The sequence below is a fragment of the Balaenoptera musculus genome, chromosome 2 (genome assembly GCF_009873245.2).
Source record: "Balaenoptera musculus isolate JJ_BM4_2016_0621 chromosome 2, mBalMus1.pri.v3, whole genome shotgun sequence".
NCBI lineage: Eukaryota > Metazoa > Chordata > Mammalia > Artiodactyla > Balaenopteridae > Balaenoptera > Balaenoptera musculus.
Window position 1 is genome coordinate 18,359,805 of NC_045786.1, and position 13,494 is coordinate 18,373,298.

General features: G+C 35.6%; 1 protein-coding gene across 6 annotated transcripts in view; it reads right to left on the minus strand.

The window, feature by feature from the left end:
• Window positions 1-289: 289 nt before the first annotated feature.
• CUL2 (cullin 2) overlaps window positions 290-13,494 on the minus strand; it is an 82,541-nt gene continuing 69,336 nt past the window's right edge. For all 6 annotated transcript variants that reach the window (XM_036843709.1, XM_036843708.1, XM_036843704.1 and 3 more), the window contains 5 exons: window positions 10,497-10,563; window positions 6,438-6,640; window positions 4,039-4,140; window positions 1,643-1,759; window positions 290-875 (listed from right to left, as the gene is read on the minus strand). In XM_036843709.1, coding sequence (XP_036699604.1) covers window positions 744-875; window positions 1,643-1,759; window positions 4,039-4,140; window positions 6,438-6,640; window positions 10,497-10,563 — 621 coding nt within the window. In that variant the 3' untranslated portion in view covers window positions 290-743. The remainder of the gene's footprint in view (window positions 876-1,642; window positions 1,760-4,038; window positions 4,141-6,437; window positions 6,641-10,496; window positions 10,564-13,494) is intronic.

Consider the following 13,494-nt stretch of genomic DNA (forward strand, 5'->3'; position numbering starts at 1 on the left):
CTTTTGGTTCTGAGCTGCAGCAGGACACCACCAGAAACTCTTGATGGAATTAAATCCTCACTATTCAAAACGCTCAAATCCAATGTAGTTCTAATCCATAAAAATAAAACATTCTTTATGCTGAATGCATCTTTATGCATTCAAAAACAACAATCTAGACGTTTTTCATGTAGGAGTATAAGTGAATTACACTGTTCAGATACAAATGCAACTAAAGCTGCATGAGCTGCTTTGAAAACTCACAGACATTTATATGTATTATTTTGTGATACTCCATCCACATAAAAAAGGCATTCTATTTCTTTATTTTTTTATTTGACAAGCAGCAATATCATGTTTGTCATTTTAATGTAGATACAATTATTAGGTTATCTGTCATATTACAATATTTAAGTTTTTTATCTTATGTCCTTTAAGATACATTTAAAAAAAAAAAAAAAACATCAACTGCAAACGTGAAGGGGAGAAAAAGCATGGTACCCAGCCAAATTTCCACATTTCAGCAATACTTCACTCATTCTTTTTTAATAAAGTTTTAAGAAATGTCATAATGACATGAGCTTGAAATATCTCTAGGCATTTTCTCTGACGCTCATGACGTGGCACTGGTGATGTTGTAAACAGCAGAGAAACAGGGGCTGCCAAATGGCCAAATTATGGAGGCACAGGCCTGCTTTCTCCCACAGGACACACCGGATGGCGACGGCAATGACCTTCTCACATCCACACTGGGGGAGCGCGCGTCACGCTACGTAGCTGTACTCATCTGCTGACGCCTGGCTGCGTTCGATGTACTGTTTGTCTATCAGAACTTCAATACACTTCTTAATCATGCTGATACTAGGGTTAAACCGAGCTCTTGACTGGCTAATCACCTGTGGGAGAGACATGGATGTTAAAGTGCTCTTGTCACCAGGAGGGCACTGGAGCAAATAACTTTTTATGCAAACGAAGGAAAAAGCCCAACCTTTATGTTGTGAAGGGATAAAAACTGTGAAGAACACGGATACAGCAAAATCTAATACTAGTCATATATAACTAAATTAAACCATAAACTAATTCATCTATCTAACTACTCATATACACCCCTCAAGCTTCCACTTAACCTCTACTCAACTTTCAGCTCTTAGCTGAAGTAACACCTGCTCAGGAAAGCTTTCAGCCACATCCCCAAGTCAAGACCTTTATACACATTCTCATGCTACTGTATACCTTTTCTTTGTTGCCTGTGAGTGTAATTTTATATTTACTCCCATATTATTTCAATAACGTGTTTCTTCCCTACTAGACTGAACTCCAAAACAGCAGGAGCCACCTCCTGAGCTGCTCTGCACCCCATGGTGACCAGCACAGGGCTCCACACATGGTAGATGCTCGTGTGTTCATGGAATGAGTGAGTGTGTGATGTGGTCCACGTCCTTCAATAACTGGACACAAGACTGAATCGGTGAGGCTTAGACCTCTAAATTCAAACACGAATTTAATACTGAAATTTTAAGTGAGTACTGTTCTCTTTAAGTAATGAAGCATTTTTTTATGTTATTTGGGAGTCGTATTATTTCTGTAACATCTTCACAAAGAAACATTCCTAATCCTAATACCCTCTGCCCCAAGAAGTCTTGAGGACTTTTCCCCCTTTTACCTCCTGAATAAGGGCATTATGCCGAAGTACTTTCCGTGCTTTCATGATACGAACTATAGCAGCTTGGAGGTACATTTTTCGATCTTCATCTACAGCACTTCTCGTCTGCTCCATTTCCTGTTTTACAAGGACAAAAAAAGCCAATGAGACATGAAGTCACTGCACTTGTTTTTAACTCATTTTATTTGTGAGCTTAAATAAATCTCCAATCAATACTGAGAATCAAATTATACGATTATGTGCCCAATATAACATAACCATTACCAAAAGAATATTTACAGTGAGTTATGTATAATTTCTTAACTTAAAGTTGGAAGGTTATTTTTTAAAAAATGAACACTACTGTACATTGTACTCAGTGTAAGTAGTCAATAAAGGAGAACTTCAGTGACACAGAGTAATAGTTTTCAAGACTGCTGTCCTATCAATGAGTAAAAACTTATACCACAAAGCTTGTAGACTTTAGTAACTGGCTCCAAGGGCACACTGGAGCAGGCTTCAAGGGCAAGAGCTGTGAAGGGCTCCATTTGACTCCAGCAGAGAAGCCAGCAAGGATGGGCCACAAGGGCCTCTCTGCATGGAGCTCAAGGAAAGACAGTGGAGGAGAGGCACAAGCAGGCAATGCCACATCAGTAGGGATCTCATAACAGCTTTTAAAAGAGAAAATACAATCCATATTACAAATTATTATCATTAGCCTGCAGGAAAATGAGATCTTGAACATTTTAGGGTTCAAATTTAACAGCAATTGATTAACATTTGTCTCCCATGGGGGAGTAAGTCCCTGGAGCGGCCTGGCATCTCTGATACCTTCACATCCTGCCCCGAGCCCAAGGTCAGGGTGGCACATAGGAGGCAATCAGGAAACTTCAGTGATATGAATAGGCTTCCCCAGAACAACAACTGCTGCTGAGGTGAAACAAGCAACAGCAGATGTTCACTGTGCAAACTGGCTCACCCGGGGTCGGACCCCACTCCAGACCAACAAGCTCACAATTTGAATTTTAACACCATCCCCACGTGGTTCATTTGCACAGGAAAGTTTGAGAAGCATTTTCCACAACTTTTCTTTGAAAAATGTGTTGTAAAACCTTCCATTATTTTACAAATGAAAAATATGAGATTATATTACTATTCAAGGTAGAAATTTTTGGAAAGAATACAAAACAAATCCATATATTTTAATACAGTTTAAGAGCAAATATGACTATGTTCATTGTGGCATTATTTACAATGGCAAAGATATGGAAGCAACCTAAGGCCCATCAATAGATGAATGGATAAAGAAGACGTGATATATATACACAATGGTATATTATTCAGCCATAAAAAAAGAATGAAATCTTGCCATTTGCGACAACATAGATGGGCCTGGAGGGTATTATGCTAAGTGAAATAAGTCACACAAAGACATATACTGTATGATTTCACATATATGTGAAATCTAAAAAACAAAACAAATGAACGAACACAGCAAAACAGAAACAGAATTACAGATACAGAGAATAAACAGGTGGTTGCCAGAAGGAAGGGAGATGAGGGGAAGAGAAAAATAGGTGAGGGAGATTAAGAGGTATAATCTTCCAGTGGCAAAATAAATGAGTCATGGGTATGAAATGTACAGTGTGGGGTAATTTATGTAATATCTTTGTATGGTGACACATTGTAACTAGACCAGTCATGGCGATCATTTTGAAATGTACAGAAATATTGAATCACTATGTTGTGTAACAGGAACTAACACAGTGTCAATTATACTTCAAAAACAAACAAACTCACAGAAAAAGAGATCAGATTTGTGGTTACCAGAGGCAGGGGGTGGGGGTGGGGAGAGGGAAAATTGGATGAAGGGGGTCAGAAGGTACAAACTCCCAATTATAAGATAAATGATGATTAGAGATAGAATGTAAACATGATAAATACAATTAACGCTGCTCTGTGTTACCTATGAAAGCTGTTAAGAGAGGAAATCCTACAAGTTCTCATCACAAGGAAAAGTTTTTTTTCCTATTTATTTAATTTTGCATCTCTATGAGATGATGGTCGCTCACTAAACTTACTGTGATCATCATTTCATGATGTAGGTAAGTCAAATCATTATGCTGTACTGCTTAAACTTATACTGTGCTGTGTGGCAATTATTAAAACTGGGAGAAAAAAACAAAAACAAAAGAGCAAATATGACTAAACTATGACAGCTTTTTCCTAAGATACTCATTATACTACTGTTTTTAAAATCTAAAATACTGTTTATAAGGTTAGTCAATGCAAAAAATAAACCAGAGAAGATGTATCATAATTTTGATATGAAAAGTTTTGCATTGGTCTCAATGTTACCACTTGTAAAGTCCAATGCTTAAATATTTCCAAAAGAAATGACATTAGAAAGCACTTACCTGTGGTGTGTCTTTCTGCATTGATGTAGTAATTTTAAATTTTGTTCTTTTACTGCTAAAGTTCATATTTAATGAAAATGAAGATTCTGCATCAATGTCTTCCTACAATTAAAAATAATTCATTTACATTTATAAAAATAAAATCACTAAATAACAATTGCTGCAAATAATACGCCATGAAATTAAATAATGACCAAGGAAAAAAGACTCAACTCTCATAATCTTTTACATTATAAATATTATTTAAGAGAAAAATAATTGTCTTCTGTCAAATAATGAAGGAAAAAACAATTCTTTCCTAATTTTATGCTTGATAGAATTTTAATCAGCTTAGATTTAGAATAAAGCTATTTTCTGGCCCAACTGTTTAATACATTACCACCAGATAAATCTGACGAGAGTCAAGCTCAGTGGCTTAAACAGAATTTTAACATTTTAATTTTTATGAAATAGCGAGGCTCATAATTTTTCCATCAAATTTTGAAAAACCAAACAACCAAATTTTTTTTTTTTTGAATGCTGCAGTAACAAAATACCAATTAAAAATAACCTAACTAGAGAAGCCAGCTGGTTCCAATGGCACACAAGCATCACTTCCTCAGGACCCCGGTGTGATTCTGACATCACCCCTCAACGCCCGTTTTATTCACTCTGCCAGAAGCGAGTGGACTTTTCTCAAGTGGAAGTTGTTAAGCCAATTTTTAGCTCTTAAACTCTATTGGGCTTAAGAAACCCACTCATGTCATATGGTGGAATCTGTCCGCCAGCAGGACCACGAAGCACTTGGCAGATGGCACTTTCTCAATAATAACCAAAGAAACTCTATTAAAGAATGCCAGCTTCATAATTAAAATTTAATGTGCAAACAACCTATCAATATTTATTTTGTACATTTCTGGGCAGTAAAAATAACATGCTTTAGAAAAATACTTAACTTTTTAGGCACTTAAGCTTAAAAATTTAAACTTAAAATTTTAAACTTAAAACCTTTTACTTATAATTAATTGCCTTAATTAAAACCTTAATATTAAGAACTTAATATTTTAAGTTTCTGAAGTCAGAAAAATTAATCATTTCTCAAAATTAAGAAAAGCTTGATTTGAATTTTAGCATATATGCCATTTAGAGCTGTTCAATTATAGGCTACAAAAGTCATCATTAGCAAAATGAACTCATGAGAGAAATAAGTCGTAGGCCATGAACCAAAATTAAAACAAGCATCATTTACCAGACTTTTTTCTTATGGGCACAATAATCTGAAGCAGGAGATTTAACCCATATCTGTTGCTTTTTTAACCATTTAAATATCCAAGACATACTTTAAAAACAAAAACATGTTACTAGAAAAAAAAAGTTATAAAGAAAAAAGGAATGTACTATCAGCTTGCTAATTCTCATGACAGATATTAAAAACATATGGGGGAAAAAAAAAAAAAAAACATATGGGGGTTGGACTTCCCTGGTGGTGCAGTGGTTAAGAATCCGCCTGCCAATGCAGGGGACACGCGTTCGAGCCCTGGTCCGGGAAGATCCCACATGCCGCAGAGCAACTAAGCCCGTGCACCACAACTACTGAGCCTGTGCCCTAGAGCCCGTGAGCCACAACTACTGAGCCCGCGTGCCACGACTATTGAAGCCCGCACACCTAGAGCCCATGCTCCGCAACAAAAGAAGCCACCGCAATGAGAGGCCCCCCGCACCTCAATGAAGAGTAGCCCCTGCTCACCACAACTACAGAAAGCCCACACGCAGCAATGAAGACCCAATGCAGCCAAAAATAAACACATTAATTAAAAATATATATATACACATATATATACATATATATGTATATATATGTGTGTGTGTATATATATATATATATATATATATATATATATATGTGTGTGTGTGTGTGTGTATATATAGGGGTTAGTTGAGTCCTGAAATTCAGGGACATGAGAGTGACAGCACCTGAAATGGAGTTACACATACTAAATATGTGTATAAATAGACATCAACAGGCTGTCATTTCCTATCACAGAACCATGTAATTAAATATTAACTAAACATATGGGGGAAAAAACCCCAGCAAGATTTAGGACAGACTACAGTTTTAAAACCTCAATTAACCAGAATCCTTCTGCTGTCAACTCTTTAATAATTTTTCAGTAAACTGTCACAGTATAGGACAAATAAAATCAATCTATAAAGGGCACACGAGTACCAACTTAGACAGCCTTCTCTGTGACGCCTCAAGTTCTTGGCCGTAAGGAGCCTGAAGTAATGTAGCTGATTCGAGTGCTTCTCAAAGAACAAAGGGCATTAACAATTATAACCTTACTTTTAAAACTGCAAACATCCCATGAAAAAGCTTTAATATTTATAATGCTTAAATTCCTTGAACTATTACCCCATACCTTTTCTGAATCATGGTTAATCATTTTCACATCGAGTAATGATTTGATTGTTTTTGTCAGTTCCTTTTCGTTCATCTGAGTGCTGTCTTGAAGTTCTTTATAGCTGACGGTTTCACTGTTGTTAAAGGCAAGAAGAACCGCCATTTGGTATGTTGTGACCATAGCTACGTATGGTTTGCCCAAATAGTTCATTTTAACTTCACCTACAATTAAAACAAAATTGTGACAATAAACTCATCATTCAAAGAAGCATTCCAAAATTACCTCAGTAATAACTGTTTATTTCAGATATTTTCTACTGAAAGAGTGAACCAAGAACTCTTGGTTAAACTGTTGCAAAGCTATTCCTGCTAGCAATGTAATCATCTGTTTGCGGGGGGGGGGGGGGGGGGGATGGAGGGGACAGCTCTTAGTTTTGAGTATGTAGTATAAATCATGGTTAAGCTATCATAACATTACCAGTAAGCTCAAACAATGTCTTTAAATAGTAATAGGAAGGCTAAGACTTGGGCAGAAAAAAAGTAAGAGGAGGTGGAGGTAGGAGGAGAAACAGACAGACAAAGGGAGAGCATGAAAGCCTGCTACCAGCAACGGCCTCCTATGTGTGCATCTGGTCTACCCCAGGGAAGGTTCAAGCATACAGGAGGACACCTGTACTAAAGTGTCTAAACCATAATTTCTGCCGAAATATAACAATGCTATTTTGTTTCATAAATAATGTTTTTCTCCCCAGTAATTTTCTAGGAACAAACACAAATGGGAGGAGAGACAAACAGGCAGATGCATTATTTTGTTGAAATAGTTGATGGAATAACAATGTTCTGGACCCTACACTACCCTGAGAGCTAGAAAGATACATCAGGCTTAGGCCAACTACAGTTCTACCCATCCCAGGGGGCGGCACACTGAAGAGCTTGTTAACAAACAGTGTGTCGAACAGTTATGCACTTGTAACATGTAAAAACAGTTAATGCAAGTCAAAAAACTGCTTCCTAAAGAATAAAGTTGTGGTTTAGTGATTGTATTTCTCTTTCTCTCTCTTACACAAGCACACACACACATCCTGCATTATTTGACTGTTAATGAATTATAAACTATATCAGCATGAGGTTTGGTTTTAGGGCTCTATATTTTAACTCAAGGAAGCTGTATTTTACATGAACTTACCCCAGAGGCTGCATTCTCCCTGTTAGTGGTAATTAGCAACTCTGATCAAGATTGTGTGCTTCTTTTATTATTTAATAATATATATTTAATTCATTATGTAATTAAAGACTTTAAAGGATATAAGTCAATTCTCCAGCTTACTATGACCACACAGATGCTTATTCTAACTTGCACTATGCCTCGACTTATTTTTTTAAAAACTGATATTCAGAAATATTTTTCAAAATTATTTGGATAGGAACACCTAAAGAAAAAATTCCTAATCTCTGAATTTTCATGAAAGGAAGTTTAGTTAATTGGAATATCCAATTCATGTAGAGTTTAAGTAGACTACAGTCATTAGGACTGTCCTACTAACAATTAGTATAAAGAGCACTTTAAGAGCCTCATCTCAACATTAAAGTTTAGGAAACGTGGTGAGAGGCAAAAAAAAAAAAAAATCATGTAAACTGCATTACACCATTTGTGCAACGACTGCTTAATCATATCCCAGAAACAAGTATAAAATAATGCCTCAAGCACCTAGATGATTAAGCTAGGACCATCACCTAGCTGTCACAGATGTTGCAATGTACTACCATGGGTTTGGAAACAGAATGAGTCTTTTGCCACAAGAACCCAAAGAGCATTAGGAGACAATGCAAGTAAGGGGTCTAAGTATCATTTACTGATATCAAATCCACTCTGCAACCCTTAAAAACAGGAAAACTTGTTAGTTTTGTTTTATGACTTTTTCTTGCTATTTTTCAATAAATTATTGGTGTCAGGGTACATGGACCTCTTTCCACTTTTTTTCAGCACCATTCTCTTATTACTCAGCTCATGGCTGGAAAGACTGGGGAAAGGGTGGAGGAACATGTGGGGCAAGGAAGGAAATCCCAAATCTGGATGATTCACTTAATTACTGCTGTGTAAACAGAAAAGGAAAATGACAAAGAGGTCATTTAACCTTCAGAATAGGTTGACAAACTTTAAGAAACTCCAAACTAGAATAAAACATTCTAATACATACATTGAAAAATCAGACCACCATAATTGAAGTGGTAATTAACAATTACCAGAAATAAAGAGTAGGCAGAACTCTCACACTACTTTCATCCAAGTTACTCCTCTACTACCTATCAGCAACCGAGTCTCTAAGGGAAAGTTGTTCTTACAGAAGAATGCCAGCTACTAAATGCTGAGTGCATGACAGAGTATCACTGATCTGCAACCAGGAAGAAGATAACTGATTCAAGCAGTGATCACCAGTGGATGCTACAACCATCAGATACAGTTGTTCCTGGAAGACGGTATTCATTTGGGCCCTAAGTGTCACCCCTCAGATCACCTGCTAATTGAAAAGGGGAAACAGTCTCCTCACAACGGAAATATCACCTCAACCAAGTGGCCACTTTACTGTCTCTCACAGTGGGACAGTCTGACACCACGTGCCTTCTGATGTAACGCAACACGAGCACACAGGACCACCGAAGAAGCATTCTCACCAATAATATCTTAATCTGAATATATAACTAGTTGCCAAACACCAAAATAGTAAATCCCTCATTAAAACTACTTTAGGAGACAGACTAATTATTGCTGAGGTAATGCAAAGGAGTTTAAACTCCCCAAGATAGATATTTAGGGGAAGTAAAAGTAAACTTAATCCACATACATTAAAACACTGGTCCAGCAATGTTTTTTTCCTTAAAATCAATTATATTTACTAAATGAGAATATAAAAAATTCACAATAGATGTAAAATTAAAGGCCACCTACTAAGTGACCACTTACTAAGAATATCAATGAACATCTCTTTATTTCACAAACTACTGAAAAAATTAAAATGCCCAATTTGTTCAATAAAGATAAACTTGTAAAGATATGTATTACTATGTACTAATTATTATGTACTAATATGTATTACTAACAAAATGAGACATCATATTCCAAATATAAAGTAGTCAAATAAATGGTACTTACGAGAAACTACTTAGATGAAATTTCTCTTAGGTGAGTGAATTTCCTAAATAAAGGTATGGCAACTAATCAGATTTTCTTGTACCATTTCTAAGAGACATTAACATACATGGCCATCCTTTCCCTCTTATACAAAGAGAAAGTTGATTCAATGTACTTTTCAAAGCATAGCTTTAGCAAAAGTAGAGAAATTCTGAGTGTTTGCTTTGGCTAACATCTTCAGGCAGCTTAGAGAAACTGAATACAGGCTCCAATCACTCAAAGTATTAATCCTACTTTCCAATTAGTAGACCCCACTGCTCCAGGAAGAAGCTAAGGAAATGATTAGATTTTGATTAAACTTTTCTAAGACTGGAAAGTACTGGAAGTTAATTGGGACATTCTGGAAAAAGCGTTTACTACTGCCGTTCACTACAGTACTACAAATAAAAATCATATGTTTAGGTCTCCTTGTGATGCTATAATAGTTAATGAAATTTTTGAGGATATCTGCCATATCTAGAGAGAAGAGGTTTTTAAGATATCTGTTTCATCAAGTCTGGGTTTCTAAATAAAATTCCTAATATCTATAAAAAGTGGTCTGTTACAGAAATGTAGGAAACCATTATAAAATTCAGAAACTCTTTATAAGTAGCATAATTATAAAACACTATTAAAAATGCTGCACTTACTTTAACCATATAAAAACGTGCTCAACTTTACTCATAATAAAAGGAATGCAAATTAAAAAAAAAAAAGTGCTTCACTTGAACTTCATTATTAGTTGCTTTAATGGTAACCAGAAAGGTAGATGAAGAAGAAAACGTTAAAAACTAAAATTAGGAAAAAAACAACAACTATAATTAGGGCCTATGAAATCGCTTTCCAAATTTTTAACATAATTATATCAGGTAAATTTCATTAAACTAGATATAATTGAATGCATTTTACCTGTACAAAGATAATGTAACCATGTAAGTTTCCTTCCACTGAAATGCTGGCTGTAAAATAATTCAAACTGTAAAAAAGAAAAAGGGAATCAAATTATTTTCAGCTACTACAACCTAACTTACTTGGCTATCACTACACTAAAAAAGTAAAAAAATTCATGTTAGAGAAGACATTAGAGCCCATCTGGTATATTTACTCGTTTTACAGATGAGAAAACACATCTATGCAAGTTCCTGACAAAGATCATATAAGTATCAGGCCAGCTCTTCTCACTTAAAACCCTGTCTGTGGTTCTTTCCACCAAACCACAGCCCTGCAAATTTAACTTTTTGTATAAATTCAGAAATTATCATTTTGAATGATATCAATTTGGACTTTATAAATAAAATCCCTGACCAAAACCACTACCATATACATTTCAACATGAAAATATAAATCAAAACTTCATTTCTAGTCTCCTATTTGCCAACATATACCCTTGCTGAACGGACGGGTTGAATAATATCAGTGGTCACTCCAAAAGTGACATTCCACGATTTAACTTCCACATGCAGTCAAACACTAATACAAGCAAAGCTTCAGAGGCCTGTCTTTGTATCTTTTGTTGACATTATTGTGAAAAATTAAATTTAACATTCTATTAACGTAGCTTTAAAATTTTTTAAATTCCTCCCTCAGATTGAATGTAGGACATCAGTCCAAAAAATAGAGAGTTCATATCTTCTAAAGAGCTAGTACATAATCTACAGCGAGAAAATGATACTGGAATGTAAAAAAGGTAAAAACTCAACTTCCATATAAAACTGAAAAATAAATATATTCATCACATCACAATTCAGAATTGTGGACATACTTTTAGCATGACGAGCCATATGTAACATACCTAAAGCTTTTATCTGTACTTCAAACTTTACTTTCTGTACTTTCAAAATGAAGTTTAAATAAAGCAGTCAGCAACACTTGACCTGTAAGCTGCACTATGCCCACTCCTTACAACAAAAGTTCACAGCTGCCAGCCAGGAGAATTAGTGAATTCTTTTAGCAATTTATTCCAAGATAGTCCTGGGAAGCTGAAACTTGAGCATTTTTTCCCTCCAATGGTGCAGCATTCTCCTCTATGAGCAAATTCACCAGCCCCTTGGCAGGATAAGTAGGAAATGACTGGCACCTGGAATACTTATGATTTTCTGCCTGGTCCTAATCTAGACAAAGAAAAAATCAAAGTATGTCATAAAAGGATCCCAGAGGTATGCTCTGACTAATAATCTCCCTGGGTATCAATAAAATTCAATTACTACTATACAATTTGTAATTATGAAACATTTATAAGGAATCTATGGACAAAAGCAAAATAAAACATTTTTGAAACTGAGAAAACCAAACTTTAAAATGCTCTTTATAAAATATGTAAGTGCAAAACTAGCTTTAGGATGTATATTCCAAGCTCTGAAAGCACATGCTTTACCTCTTTATAGCCCTAGCAACTAGTACTATCATTAAAGTTTTACTGACGATGATATCAATATGCCAAAGAAAGCATTCCTTTATCCTTAAATTTAAAATCTGATTATAAAGATTCTCATATCCATAGCTAGTCAAGAGCAAAAAGATTCAGTTCCAAATGAGACTAGTATCAATTCATCTGGTATTAAAAGACAAAAGTTATAACATCTTGCTTAATGATATCATTAAATAACTGTGTTATCCAAGTTTATTAGTAATAAATATACCTTGACTAAACTTCTCATTTTAAAGTCAGGCTTAATAGTTATAATAGTCAGGCTAACAGAGAGCATCTTTCAAATACCATTTGAGGGCATTAATTGAAACTCAAGGGGCCTTAAAAATGAACGTTTCATATTTGATGAGCTTATTCACTTCAAACAGAGAGCTGCACTAATATACACTACCTTATGTTTCTTTAGTTATTATTCAGGTTTGTGGACCAGGTACAAAAGTAGATTTAAGATACACTGGTCTAATGTGCAAAATAAATTACTTTTTTTAAGATTTTCTGATGTGGACCATTTTTAAAGTCTTTACTGAACTTGTTACACTATTGCTTCTGTTTTATGTTCTGGTTTTTTTGCCCCAAGGCATGTGGGATCCTAGCTCCCCACCCAGGGATCGACCCGCGTCCCCAGCTGCCCCGACTGGAAGGCAAAGTCTCAACCACTGGACCGCCAGGGAAGTCCCCAAAATAAATTGCTTTTAATTAAAGCTTAATTTCCATAGTTTTAAGATACCTGTAAAATGGATGTGATTTCTGATAAACAGCTATATTTAAGGGAAAGATGGGAAATATATAGATGATCATTAAAGCAAGAGGAATTAATTTACATGTGAAAAAATGTACACTATTAAATACACAGATGGATTTTCATTCTTATGTGACTGAAAACTTGGATTTACTAGGAGAAATGTAAGGACAAACTCCCTCTACTGGTAATTAGAGAAAGTCCAAACTGAGAGAATGATATGCTTGGAATCATAATTTATAGTCAGAAAGGAACCCACTTCCTGTTTGTAAATGAGGACACTGGAACCTGGGGGAAGGTCATATGTTAATAAATGAAGTTTAAGGGGTTGATTCCAGTATTCCAATAATTACTGGAAAATAATTATTTCAAGGAGAAAGAGAAGAATAACAAACTTAAAGGAGATTTTAGTTCTGCCAGCCCCCACCCTGTCCCTTAATTTCGATTGGAAAAGCAGGCTCTTAAGAAGAAATAAGGTTTAAGACTGTCAAAGGTGAGGGGTCAGTTTTCTTTCTCTTGCCTGGTCACAAATACATCAAAGTGCTTTACACCTGGTTACCCCATCCCCTGCCCTGGGATCATATTCTGCCCATCCAAACAAATGCTCTTCTTCATGAAGTTTCTAAGATGGTTTGCACTATCATGCCTTTTCAAGGACGCAGAAAGTCCTAAATCAGACTCCTATTCGGAAAGTCCACCTTATGTATGGTATCTTGAAATCTACCTGGCTACTCTGCTAT